Source organism: Pristiophorus japonicus, chromosome 8 (assembly GCF_044704955.1).
Source record: "Pristiophorus japonicus isolate sPriJap1 chromosome 8, sPriJap1.hap1, whole genome shotgun sequence".
Taxonomy (NCBI): Eukaryota; Metazoa; Chordata; class Chondrichthyes; family Pristiophoridae; genus Pristiophorus; species Pristiophorus japonicus.
Window position 1 is genome coordinate 233,270,790 of NC_091984.1, and position 13,403 is coordinate 233,284,192.

At 46.4% G+C, this 13,403-nt stretch overlaps 1 protein-coding gene across 2 annotated transcripts in view; it reads left to right on the forward strand.

Annotated features, from left to right (window-relative positions):
* Positions 1-13,403, forward strand: part of dgcr8 (DGCR8 microprocessor complex subunit) — a 58,588-nt gene that overhangs the window by 30,380 nt on the left and 14,805 nt on the right. For both annotated transcript variants that reach the window (XR_011594152.1, XM_070888073.1), the window contains exons 8-9: positions 476-574; positions 2,313-2,395. Coding sequence is in view for 1 of the 2 variants with exons in the window: in XM_070888073.1 (XP_070744174.1) it covers positions 476-574; positions 2,313-2,395 (182 nt within the window). In the remaining variant the exon portion in view is untranslated. The remainder of the gene's footprint in view (positions 1-475; positions 575-2,312; positions 2,396-13,403) is intronic.

Consider the following 13,403-nt stretch of genomic DNA (forward strand, 5'->3'; position numbering starts at 1 on the left):
CTGGCCTATGTGACTCCAGACCACACTACGTGGCTGACTCTTGATGTCCTCTGAAGTAGCTGAACAAGTCATTCAGTTGTCAAGGCAACTAGGTATAAGCAATAAATGCAACCTTGCCATTATCGTCTCCATCCTGAGAACAAGTTTGCTAAAAGGAAGTTAAAACAACTGTGTATTTGACCTAGATGCTGTATAAACTGCCCTGCAGTACAACTATGTGACTTCCAAAGCAATGGGCCTGAGAGTAGGCAGTTCTGGAATATAAAAGCACCATGAGTTTTAATTGGCTGAGCCTTAAATGATTTGCCAGTTTTCCCCCAGTCTGATTTATTTCCAAATGGACTTAACATTTTAATGTAAACCTTCATTATAAAAACAGATTAAAGCTACAGCTATATATTGTTCTGCAAAATATTATATCTGACGTTGTTCTTCATCCAGAAGTGCTAACTTTTTAGTGCTGCCCACGTTTCAGAAAATCCAAGTGACCCTTTTGGAGCCTCCGTGGTGATTGATGGAGTAACCTACGGTACAGGAACTGCCAGCAGCAAAAAACTTGCAAAGAATAAAGCTGGTATTTATTGTTTATAACTTTTTTTTGTGTTTGTCGCAGAAGGTCACCAAGTAGGTTGCATGAAGAAAGCCCATTTGATTTCATCCTTACAGAATACAAGCTCTTTAGCGCAGAAAAGTGTGAAGTGATACATTTTGGTAGAAAGAATGAGAAGAGGACATATAAACTGAAGAGTACGATCCTCTGGGGAGCAGGGGTTGGGGTGCACGAACAGAGAGATTTGGGGCTGTATGTGCTGACGGTGGCAGGGCAGGTTGAGAAAGTGGTTAAAGCTTGCGGGATCCTGGGCTTCATGAATGGAGGTATGGAGTACAGAGGCATGGATATCGTGATGAACCTGTGTGAAGCAGCTGGTGTATTATGTCTAATTCTGGCCCCCGCACTTTGGGAGGGAAAGGAAGGGCTTGGAGAGGGTGCCAGAAAGATTTACGAGAATGATTCCAAGGATGAAGGACTTCAGGTACATGGATAGACTGGAGAAGCTGAGGTTGTTCTCCTTTGAGCCGAGATGGTTGAGAGAAGATTTGCTAGAGGTTTTCAAAATCGGGAGGTGTCCGGACAGAGTGGATAGAGAGAAACTGTTCTAATTGGTAAAAAGGGTCGAGAACCAGATGACACGGATTTGGGGTGATTGGCAAAAGAACCAAGGGCGACATAAGAAGGCATTTTTTTGCGCATTGAGTGCTTGGTATCTGGAATGCACTGCCTGGAGGAGTACTGGAGGCAGACTAAATCATAGCTTTCAAGGGGGAGTTGGATAAGTGTCTGAAAGAGAAGAAATTTGCAGGGCTATGGGGAAGGGAAGGGGGAGTGGGACTAGCTGAGGTGCTCTTGCAGAGAGTCGGAACAAGCTCGATGGGCTGAATGGCCTTCTATACTGTAACCATTCTATGATTCTTTCCATAGCAACATCTAGTTTTTTTAATGAGTTCAGTGGCCTGAACCACCCTTCCTGGCAACCTATTCCAGCTGTTGGGTTACCATCTGTGTAAAGAAATGTTTCTTGACATTGTCCTAAATTTGCAATCACCGATCTAAAGTTATGCCTCTTGTCCAGCTACGCTGGTATATTTGAAATGTAATTTTGCTGGGATTTTTCTTTGCTTGCTTTCTCCCGTCCTTACCTTCTGAAAGCTGTTGCCCTATTGCTGAGATACGGTTCAATGTATAGTCATCACCAGCTCATACACTGTCCAGGGGTCTGTGTTAGCCTCAACGATAAGTGTCAGCAACCAATTTCACCATAAGAGGCAGCACAGTGTCGCCGAAAAGCTATCCTTTCCCAACATTTACAGGTGTGCTCTTTCTTACAGGGGTGTCTGGTTAGCTCTCCGGAGCTGGAACCCGGACTTTGAGACAGACTCAGTATGGCACAGGTTTTTACATAAGAACATAAGAAATAAGAGCGGGAGTTGGCCATTTGGCTCCTCGAGTCTGCTCCGCCATTCAATAATACGGCTGATCTGATCTTGGCCTCAACTCCACTTCCCTGCCCACTCCGCATAATCCTTGACTCCCTGATCATTCAAAAATCTGTCTGTCTCCACCATAAATGTATTCAATGGCCCAGCCTCCACAGCTCTCTGGGGTAGAGAATTCCAAAGATTCACGACCCTCTGAGAGAAGAAATTCTTCCTCATTTCTGTTTTAAATGGGTGACCCCATTTTGTTTTCGTGATTTTAATTATGAGCCATTGTGCAAAATGATTACAGTTAGTATATCTCTTAACTTTGCCAGCTCGCGCTACACTGGAAATCCTCATTCCTGACTTTATCAAACAGACCTCTGATGAGAAGCCCAAAGACAGTGATGAACTTGAGGTAAATGTGCTGTAGTTGGACTTTTACCTTGTTTTCTGTTTGTTTTTCTATTCCTTGCATTCTCTGCTACTCCTCGATCGATTTCACCCTCTTCTTTTTAATATGTACTACATATGTACTTCATTTTTATTGGCTTGTTATACATTGTGTACAGTGCATTGGTATTTATGATTGCTTTTTATCTGCACTCCATAATCAGGTATTCCAGTACTGTGCTTTATCGTCGATGTTTGTATATTTCTTTCTGTATACTTCAAAATGATGAGTTAAAATATAATTTTGTTTCAAAATTCCGTCAATGTTTTGAATGTATAATCTCTTTCTGAGCCTCATTTCAAAGTTAATAAAACTTTCCTTTGCCAGAATGTAAATTCCGAAATAACGTAATGCATGAGTGTCAGCTGTGGCTCAGTGGGCAGCACACTCACCTCTGAGTCAGAAGGTTGTGGGTTCAAGTCCCATTCCAGGCTGACATTCCAGTGCAGTGCTGACAGAGTGCTGCATTGTCGGAGGTGCCGTCTTTCGGATGAGACGTTAAACCGAAGCCCTGTCTGCTCGCTCGGGTGGACAGAAAAGAAGAGCAGGGGAGTTATCCCCCGTGTCCTGGCCACTATTTACCCCTCAATCAACATAACATATAAAAAAAAACAGTTTATCTGGTCATTATCACATTGTTTGAGGGAGCTTGCTGTGCACAAATTAGCTGTTACGTTTCTCACATTACAACTCCAAAAGTATTTAATTGGCTGTAAAGCACTTTGAGACGTCCAGTGGTCGTGAAAGGTGCTATATAAATGCAAGTCTTTTTATATTTACTTCCTTCTTTCCCCCCCCCCCCTGCCCCATGGAAGATTAAAGGAGGACAGTTTAGAAATTGCTTGCTGTGCTGGCTGATTTTCAATAAGGTTAAACCATGTTGCTAATAAATTTTGAGGATACTTTTCAGAGTGGAAATAAAAATCAATATTACCCACTGCCATGTTATGAAGTATTCCACTTGAATGTGTCTAGGCTTTGAAGTAAGGAGTGAATCATATAGTGTTGTCACAGCATTGTATGACTCTTTAAATGCAGAGGAAAGGCTTCTGTATATAGTTTTAAGGTGAAACGTATAACATATGTCACTCCTGATGGCACAAATACCTGGGAGCTTTTTTTTAAAATGCAACATATTGAGTGTTTGTTTTATGCTAAGCTATATTCTCGTTCCACACAGTGAACATCGTAAAGCACGAATTTATTAATACACAGCAGAGCAGGACATGGCAAGAACCCAATGGCATCTGAGTGCATGTCCACAGATCCCTGAAGGTAGCAGCCCAAGTAGATAGGTAGAGGCTACAGAGCAGATTTGCGAGAATTTTAGCTATGAAGAAAGATTGGATAGGCTGGGTTTGTTTTCTTTGGAACAGAGGAGGCTGAGGGAACACCTAATTAAGATACATAAAATTATGAGGGGCCCAATTAGAGTGGATAGGAAGTGCCTATTTCCTGTAGCAGAGGAGTCAACAACCAGGGGCATAGATTTAAAGTAATTGGTAGGAGGTTTAGAGGAGATTTAAGGGGAAAGTTCTTCTGAGGGAGGTGGAGCGTCTGGAACCCACAGCCTGAAAGGGCGGCAGAGGCAGAAACCCTCACCACATTTAAAAAGTGCTTGGATGTGTACCTGAAGTGCTGTAACCTACAGGGCTACGGACCAAGAGCTGGAAAGTGGGATTAGGCTGGATAGTTCTTTGTCGTCCGGCGCGGTCATGATGGGGCCGAAATGGCCTCCTTCCGTGCTATAAATTTCTATGATTCTATCTGCTGACCTTTAAACTTTGTAGGAGGATTCCCCTTCCAGTAATGAGAATCTTTGTCAGCTGTTGTGAGGTTCAACTGCACAGTTGATGGGAATCTCTTTATAATTCCATCTGAGATTTACAGTTAGTTCTTTGATGAATGGATGGATGGTGGTGTTTGTGTTTCATGGGTTAGAGAGGTGTTTGGAATTTTTCTTCATATTTGGATGTGATTTCCACCTGCCTGGTTGTGCACCACATAACATGAATGATTGTTCGAAATATGAATTATTGCAGTTCAAGAAAAGCAGCTTACCAGGATAAAAAAAAAACACCATTTGATAAAGAGATACTGACCAGTTAGTATTTGTGTTGTGTATCTGTAAGAACATAAGAACATAAGAATTAGGAACAGGAGTAGGCCATCTAGCCCCTCGAGCCTGCTCCGCCATTCAACAAGATCATGGCTGATCTGGCCGTGGACTCAGCTCCACTTACCCGCCCGCGCCCCGTAACCCTTAATTCCCTATTTGGTTAAAAATCTATCTATCTGTGACTTGAATACATTCAATGAGCTAGCCTCAACTGCTTCCTTGGGCAGAGAATTCCACAGATTCACAACCTGGGAGAAGAAATTCCTTCTCAACTCGGTTTTAAATTGGCTCCCCCGTATTTTGAGGCTGTGCCCCCTAGTTCTAGTCTCCCCGACTAGTGGCAACAACCTCTCTGCCTCTATCTTGTTTATCCCTTTCATTATTTTAAATGTTTCTATAAGATAACCCCTCATCCTTCCGAACTCCAACGAGTAAAGACCCAGTCTACTCAATCTATCATCATAAGGTAACCCCCTCATCTCCGGAATCAGCCGAGTGAATCGACTCTGTACCCCCTCCAAAGCTAGTATTATCCTTCCCTAAGTAAGGTGACCAAAACTGCACGCAGTACTCCAGGTGCGGCCTCACCAAAATCCTATACAGTTGCAGCAGGACTTCCCTGCTTTTGTACTCCATCCCTCTCGCAATGAAGGCCAACATTCCATTCGCCTTCCTGATTACCTGCTGCACCTGCAAACTAACTTTTTGGGATTCATGCACAAGGATCCCCAGGTCCCTCTGCACTTCCGCATGTTGTAATTTCTCCCCATTCAAATAATATTCCCTTTTACTGTTTTTTTTTCCAAGTTGGATGACCTCACACTTTCCGACATTGTATTCCATCTGCCAAACCTTAGCCCATTCGCTTAACCTATCTAAATCTCTTTGCAGCCTCTCTCTGTCCTCTACACAACCTGCTTTCCCACTAATCTTTGTGTCATCTGCAAATTTTGTTACACTACACTCTGTCCCCTCTTCCAGGTCATCTATGTATATTGTAAACAGTTGTGGTCCCAGGCACACCACTAACCACCGATTTCCAACCCGAAAAGGACCCATTTATCCCGACTCTCTGCTTTCTGTTCGCCAGCCAATTCTCTATCCATGCTAATACATTTCCTCTGACTCCGCGTACCTTTATCTTCTGCAGTAACCTTTTGTGTGGCACCTTATCGAATGCCTTTTGGAAATCTAAATACACCACATCCATCGGTACACCTCTATCCACCATGCTCGTTATATCCTCAAAGAATTCCAGTAAATGAGTTAAACATGATTTCCCCTTCATGAATCCATGTTGCGTCTGCTTGATTGCACTATTCCTATCTAGATGTCCCGCTATTTCTTCCTTAATGATAGTTTCAAGCATTTTCCCCACTGCAGATGTTAAACTAACCGGCCTATAGTTACCTGCCTTTTGTCTGCCCCCTTTTTTTAAACAGAGGCGTTACATTAGCTGCTTTCCAATCCGCTGGTACCTCCCCAGAGACCAGAGAATTTTGGTAGATTATAACGAATGCATCTGCTATAACTTCCGCCATCTCTTTTAATATCCTGGGATGCATTTCATCAGGACCAGGGGACTTGTCTACCTTGAGTCCCATTAGCCTGTCCAGCACTACCCCACTAGTGATAGTGATAGTGATTGTCTCAAGGTCTTCCCTTCCCACATTCCTGTGACCAGCAATTTTTGGCATGGTTTTTGTGTCTTCCACTGTGAAGACCGAAGCAATATAATTGTTTAAGGTCTCAGCCATTTCCACATTTCCCATTATTAAATCCCCCTTCTCATCTTCTAAGGGACCAACATTTACTTGAGTCACTCTTTTCCGTTTTATATATCTGTAAAAGCTTTTATTATCTGTTTTTATGTTTTGCGCAAGTTTACCTTTGTAATCTATCTTTCCTTTCTTTATTGCTTTCTTAGTCATTCTTTGCTGTTGTTTAAAATTTTCCCAAGCATGCACTCCCATGTTCCGCCACCAGGGAGTGCATCCCCTGAAGTTCCAAGGGATCCCAGCATCCCTTGGGAGCACTGTATATAAGCCGGCCCTAAGGCCTGTTCCTCACTCTGGAATGTCTTAATAAAGACTGAGGTCACTGTTACTTTAACCTCCCTGTGTGCAGTCTCATCTGTGTTAGGAACACAATAACTGGCGACGAGTATACGAATCCAACGCAAAGATGCAGCAAACTGTGGGCATCCTGGAGAAGTTCTCGGAGGTTGAGGACCGGGAAGCCTATGTCGAACGGCTAGACCAGTACTTTGTAGCCAACGAGCTGGATGGAGAAGGAAGCGCTGCAAAAAGGAGAGCGGTCCTCCTCACAGTCTGCGGGGCACCGACCTACAGCCTCATGAAGAATCTTCTGGCTCCGGTGAAACCTACAGATAAGTCTTATGAGGAGCTGTGTACACTGGTTCTGGAGCATCTTAGCCCGAGGGAGAGCATGCTGATGGCGAGGTATCGGTTCTACATGTGCCAGCAATCTGACGGTCAGGAAGTGGCGAGCTACGTCGATGAGCTAAGGCGACTTGCAGGACAATCTGAGTTTACCTGGAGCAAATGCTCAGACTTTTTTGTACTGGGCATTGGCCACGAGACCATCCTACAAAAACCGTTGACTGTAGAGACACCGACCTCAGTAAGGCCATTGCGATAGCACACGCGTTTATGTCCACCAGTGATAACACCAAACAAACCTCTCAGCACACAATGTTCATAAATTAACTGGAACTGTGTTTGCGAGCAGAAATGTACAGAGCAGAAACCACGAGTCTGCAACTGCCAGCAGGCCTCAGGTGGAGGCTTCCATTCAGCCTATTCATGCCACTTCAAAGGGTATGTTTGCAAGAGCTGTGGAACAATGGGGCACCTCCAATGAGCTTGCAAACAAGCTGCAAGCTCTGCAAAACCTGCTAACCACCACGTGGCAGAGGACGATCGGTCCATGGTGGATGAAAGCAATTTCGAGCCTCAGAGGAGGCAGATGCTGAAGTACGCTGGGTGCACACATTTTCGACGAAATGTCCACCTATAATGCTAAATGTAAAATTGAATGGCTTACCCGTAGCCATGGAACTGGACACTGGCGCTAGCCAATCCATCATGAGTAAAAAGATGTTTGAGAGACTGTGGTGCAACAAGGCACTCATACCAGCCCTGAGCCCCATCCACACGAAACTGAGAACGTACACCAAAGAGCTTATCATTGTTCTGGGCAGCACCATGGTCAAGGTCACCTACGAGGGCACGGTGCACGAACTGCCACTCTGGATTGTCCCGGGCGATGGCCCCACACTGCTTGGAAGGAGCTGGCTGGGTAAAATCCGCTGGACCTGGGATAACATCTGAGCGCTATCACATGTCGATGAGGCCTCATGTACCCAGGTTCTGAACAAATTTCCTTCCCTTTTTGAGCCAGGCATTGGAAACTTTTCTGGGGCGAAGGTGCGGATCCACTTGGTCCCAGAGGCACATCCCATTCACCACAAGGCGCGAGCGGTACCTCACATGATGAGGGAGAGAGTGGAAATTGAGCTGGACAAGCTGCAACGCGAGGGCATCATCTTCCCAGTGGAATTCAGCGAGTGGGCCAGCCCGATTGTTCCAGTACTCAGAAGTGATGGCACGGTCAGGATTTGTGGCGATTATAAAGTAACTATTAATCGTTTCTCGCTACAGGACCAATACCTGCTACCTAAGGCAGACGACCTATTTGCGACGCTGGCAGGAGGCAAGACGTTCACCAAACTCGACCTGACTTTGGCCTACATGACGCAGGAGCTGGAGGAGTCTTTGAAGGGCCTCACCTGCATCAACACGCACAAGGGACTGTTCATCTACAACAGATGCCCGTTTGGAATTTCGGTCGGCTGCAGCGATCTTCCAGAGAAACATGGAGAGCCTACTCAAGTCGGTACCACGCACGGTGGTTTTTCAGGACGACATATTGGTCACGGGTCGGGACACCGTCGAAACCTACAAAACCTGGAGGAGGTCCTCCAGCGACTGGATCGCGTAGGGTTGCGTCTGAAGAGGTTGAAATGCGTTTTCATGGCATCAGAAGTGGAGTTTTTGGGGAGAAAGATCGTAGCAGACGGCATTTGGCCCACAGACGCCAAGACAGAGGCTATCAGGAACGCGCCCAGGCCACACAACGTCACGGAGCTGCGGTCGTTCCTGGGACTCCTCAACTATTTTGGTAACTTCCTACCGGGTTAAGCACCCTCTTCAAACCTCTACATGTGTTATTGCGCAAAGGTGAGAACTGGTTATGGGGAGAAAAACCAAGTAATTGCTTTTGAGAAAGCCAGAAACATTTTATGCTCCAACAAGCTGCTTGTATTATATAACCCGTGTAAAAGACTTGTGCTAGCATGTGATGAGTCGTCATACGGAGTCGGGTGTGTATTACAACAAGCTAACGTTGCGGGGAAGTTGCAATCTGTCGCCTATGCTTCCAGGAGCTTGTCCAAGGCCGAGAGGGCCCACAGCATGATTGAGAAAGAGGCATTAGCGTGTGTGTTCGGGGTAAAGATAAACAGGCCCGCATAATCGACATGGATCCTTGACCATGGTCTGGAGGGCCAGGACCACAAACTTCGTGGTGCCTCTCTGGGCGCGTTGCTCAACTGAGCACACATGCAGCATTGCCATACACAGGACTCTAAGTCAGAGTCGATACCGGGCCACCACACTTGGGATCTGGCTATCGCTTTCATCATTACTATACCCGGCCTCAAATTTGAGCTGGAAACCGATCACAAGCCCCTCATATCCCTGTTCGCTGAAAACAAGGGGATAAATACTAATGCCTCAGCCCGCATACAAAGGTGGGCACTCGCGCTATCAGCGTATAACTATACCATCCGCCAAAGGCCAGGCACCGAGAACTGTGCGGATGCTCTCAGTCGGCTACCATTGCCCACCACGGGGTGGAAATGGCGCAGCCTGCAAACTTGTTGATGGTGGCGTAGCCCGCAGACTTGTTGATGGTCATGGAAGCGTTTGAAAATGATAAACCACCTGTCACAGCCCGCCAGATTAGGACTTGGACCAGCCAAGATCCTCTGCTGTCCTTAGTAAAAAAACTGTGTACTGCATGGGAGCTGGGCCAGCATCCCCGTTGAAATGCAAGAGCTAATCAAGCCATTCCAGCGGCGAAAGGACAAGCTGTCCATTCAGGCAGACTGCCTGTTGTGTGGTAACCATGTAGTGCTACCCAAAAAGGGCAGGGAGACATTCATCTTGGATCTCCACAGCACACACCCGGGTATAGTAATGATGAAAGCGATAGCCAGATCCCAAGTGTGGTGGCCCGGTATCGACTCTGACTTCGAGTCCTGTGTATGGCAATGCTGCATGTGTGCTCAGTTGAGCAATGCGCCCAGAGAGGCACCACTAAGTTTGTGGTCCTGGCCCTCCAGACTATGGTCAAGGATCCATGTCGACTATGCAGGCCAGTTTATCGGTAAAATGTTCCTGGTGGTGGTGGATGCTTTTTCAAAATGGATTGAATGTGAAATAATGTCGGGAAGCACCGCCACCACTACCATTGAAAGCTTGAGGGCCATGTTTGCCATCCACGGCCTGCCTGACATACTGGTCAGTGACAATGGGCCATGTTTCACCAGTGCTGAATTTATGACCTGCAATGGAATCAAACATGTCACCTCGGCCCCGTTTAAACCAGCCTCCAATGGGCAGGCAGAGCGGGCAGTACAAACAATCAAACAGAGCCTTAAACGAGTCTTAGAAAGCTCACTCCAAACCTGCCTGTCCTGAGTACTGCTCAGCTACCGCACGAGACCCCACTCGCTCACAGGGGTGCCCCCGGCTGAGCTACTCATGAAAAGGACACTTGAAACCAGACTCTCGCTGGTTCACCCCAACCTGCATGATCAGGTAGTGAGCAGGCGGCAGCAATAAAATGTAAACGATGGTTGCGCCACTGTGTCACGGGAAATTGATCTGAATGACCCTGTGTATGTGCTAAACTATGGACATGGTCCCAAGTGGATCTCGGGCTCGGTGATAGCTAAAGAAGGGAGTAGGGTGTTTGTAATCAAACTAGACAATGGACAAATTTGCAGAAAGCACCTGGACCAAACGAGGCTGCGGTTCACAGACTGCCCTGAACAACCCACAGCAGACACCACCTTTTTCGAGCCCACAACACACGCCCAAATGATCAACGACACCACCCCGGACCAGGAACTCTAACCCATCATGCCCAACAGCCCAGCAAGGCCAGGCTCACCCAGCAGCCCTGTAGGGCCAACAACACGCCAGCCCAGCGAGGGCACAGCCAACACACCAGAACAGACATTTATACCAAGGCAGTCCATCAGGGAAAGAAAGGCTCCCGACCCCCTCACCTTGCAAATAGTTTTCACTTTGACTTTGCGGGGGAGTGATGATGTGTATCTGTAAAGCATGCACTCCCATGCTCCGCCACCAGGGAGCTCATCTCCTGAAGTCCCAAGGGATCCCAGCATCCCTTGGGAGCACTGTATATAAGCCGGCCCCTAAGGCCTGTTCCTCACTCTGGAGTGTCTTATTAAAGACTGAGATCACTATTACTTTAACCTCCCTTTGTGCAGTCTCATCTGTGTTTGGAACACAATAATTTGCATTAAGTTGGGAGGGTCACTAAGGCTGATACTTTGGTACTGAAAGTTCAGAGAAATTGAAAAACCTACTTACATTTTTTTGAAAAGGAATATTTTAAATTCTAGTTGCATTCTGTTGGCACCCTGTCCCCACGATGCATTGGATTCAAAGTGCTTTTCTACAAATTCCTCCACGGTTAGCCTCCCCCGGCCTCTGGAACCTCCTCCAGCCCTAAATATCAGACAGTGCCCTTTGGTCCTCGTGGTCTTGGTGAAGCCTCCAAATAATCTTGGTCTTATTCTCCACAGCTTTCTCTGTAAACCTATCCACCTTGCTATTACTCTCCAACCCCTCCCTTTAAAAGTTCCTGCTTTCTCTTCACTCTTCTGTAACTGCTCAGCATCCATTAAGTGACTTTGAATACTTCAAGGGCGGGATTTTAGGCTTTATGTTTTTTGGGGCGATAATGGCAGCAGGGCGGGAAAGTTAGTGGTCAGGAACAGTATGCGCCTTGGGCATCTGGGCCCTGCGTCAGGGAGCACAGCGCTAAGGGAGGCTTTGTACACCTCTTGGGCGCTAGCATGGGAAACTCCCGCGCTAAAGAGTCAGCGCAAGAGCGCTCCGAGAGACATCTGGGGGGAGTGGGGGGGGAAAAAATGTTTGTTAAAAATACAAACATCCCTAAAACATGACCCACGCTATCACAACACAAATCACAAAATAAAATTAAAAGAAAAAACAATCGCACTTACCTTAGGAGTCTATTACTTATCTCTTTGCTGATGGGATGGTTGAACCGCCCTGATTTCCCAGGCAGTCATTGCGTGGCGCACTTTCGGGCAGACGGGTCGGGCAGGAGCTCAAACTCGTGCGGTGTCGCAACAGGGGTGTTGCACTCCGAGCGCAGCTCTTCTGGGCCGCTGCAAAACCGGACCCAAGGATTGCTGCGAGTCGCTGGAGACTGACCGCCCTCCCAGAGCACCTCATGGGGTGAAAGATGGAGCGCAGAAGATCCGAAAATCCAGACCTTTATGTTTAAGCTCCCTTTTTAACTGGAAGCAGTTGTTTCCCTTTTTCTCTCCGTGTCCTCTGTGCCATCACAGCCCTCCCCTTCAATAGAACTGAAATGAAGCAGTTGTATGCCTGTTGCAATTCATCACATCATCCAGTTCTGGCCATTTATCCCTGATTTTCGAGTGTGGGTTGAGAGGTATGGACGTGACTGAGATGCAGAACTTGGTGGAATGGTGGATCAAACCTGTGTCCCGTCGCTGCATGAGCAGGCAACTTGGTATTGCCAGATAATCTGTCTCAAATTTGAGTTTTTCTTTAATATATAACTGCCTAAAATATCCCAATATGGTTTAATAGTGAGCTTCAATTGGCATTTTATTCATTACGTGACTTAGTGTACATTTTTCCTGGAGCACCAAAAATTAATTTTATTCTGCTGCCAGTGAAGTTTTAATGCTTGGTACAGGAGGAAGAATGTATTTGGATACAATAACATTCCTCCTGTGTAAGGCACCATGACAATTTAGTCTTCAAGAACAATTTTGCTTAACCCTGGTAGTAACAAACTAGGACATTAACTGCTGCATTAACATGGTTAGTTCTGAATTACATTATTCTCCTCTATCCTTTTCCTGAGGATGTTGGCTCCCAGCCATTGGCGTTCACTTCCATTGGATGCCCTTGAATGCCTAGCTCAAGTAGCAATTCAGCTGGACAGAGAGTGTCAGCAATCTGTTTGTGCATGGGTGGGGGAGATCACAGCTGTGCCTGTCCTCACCCACCATCCATAATTGCTCACTTTGCAGCGGAGGTCATTCGATAGCTATTGAGAACAAAAACCTGGCTGATTTCCCCCCCACCCCCCTTTGTCCTTGGACTTTGGGATACTAAGGTAGCCACGATTGCTGAGAGCATCAAACATAGCACAAACCAGGAATTGAATCGGGGATTTCCTGAACAGAGGGGTTCAGTAGTGTACAAACTGAGCAATTGGGGCATATTATTGTTGGCTCACTGTGCAGCAGATGTCTTGGCTAAGGTGATGAGCTGGAGTCCTAATGTCGAAACTCACCAATGCTGCACTACAGCTGACTGCGAGGAACTGTGAAGGAGCAATCCAGGGCATCGTGATTTATTTTAGCTTGTGGGAAGTAGTTCTGACAAACAGCACAAGTTGCCCTTTACAACCTTCAACCTTTGTGTCTTTTTTCACTGTGTTCCCTTT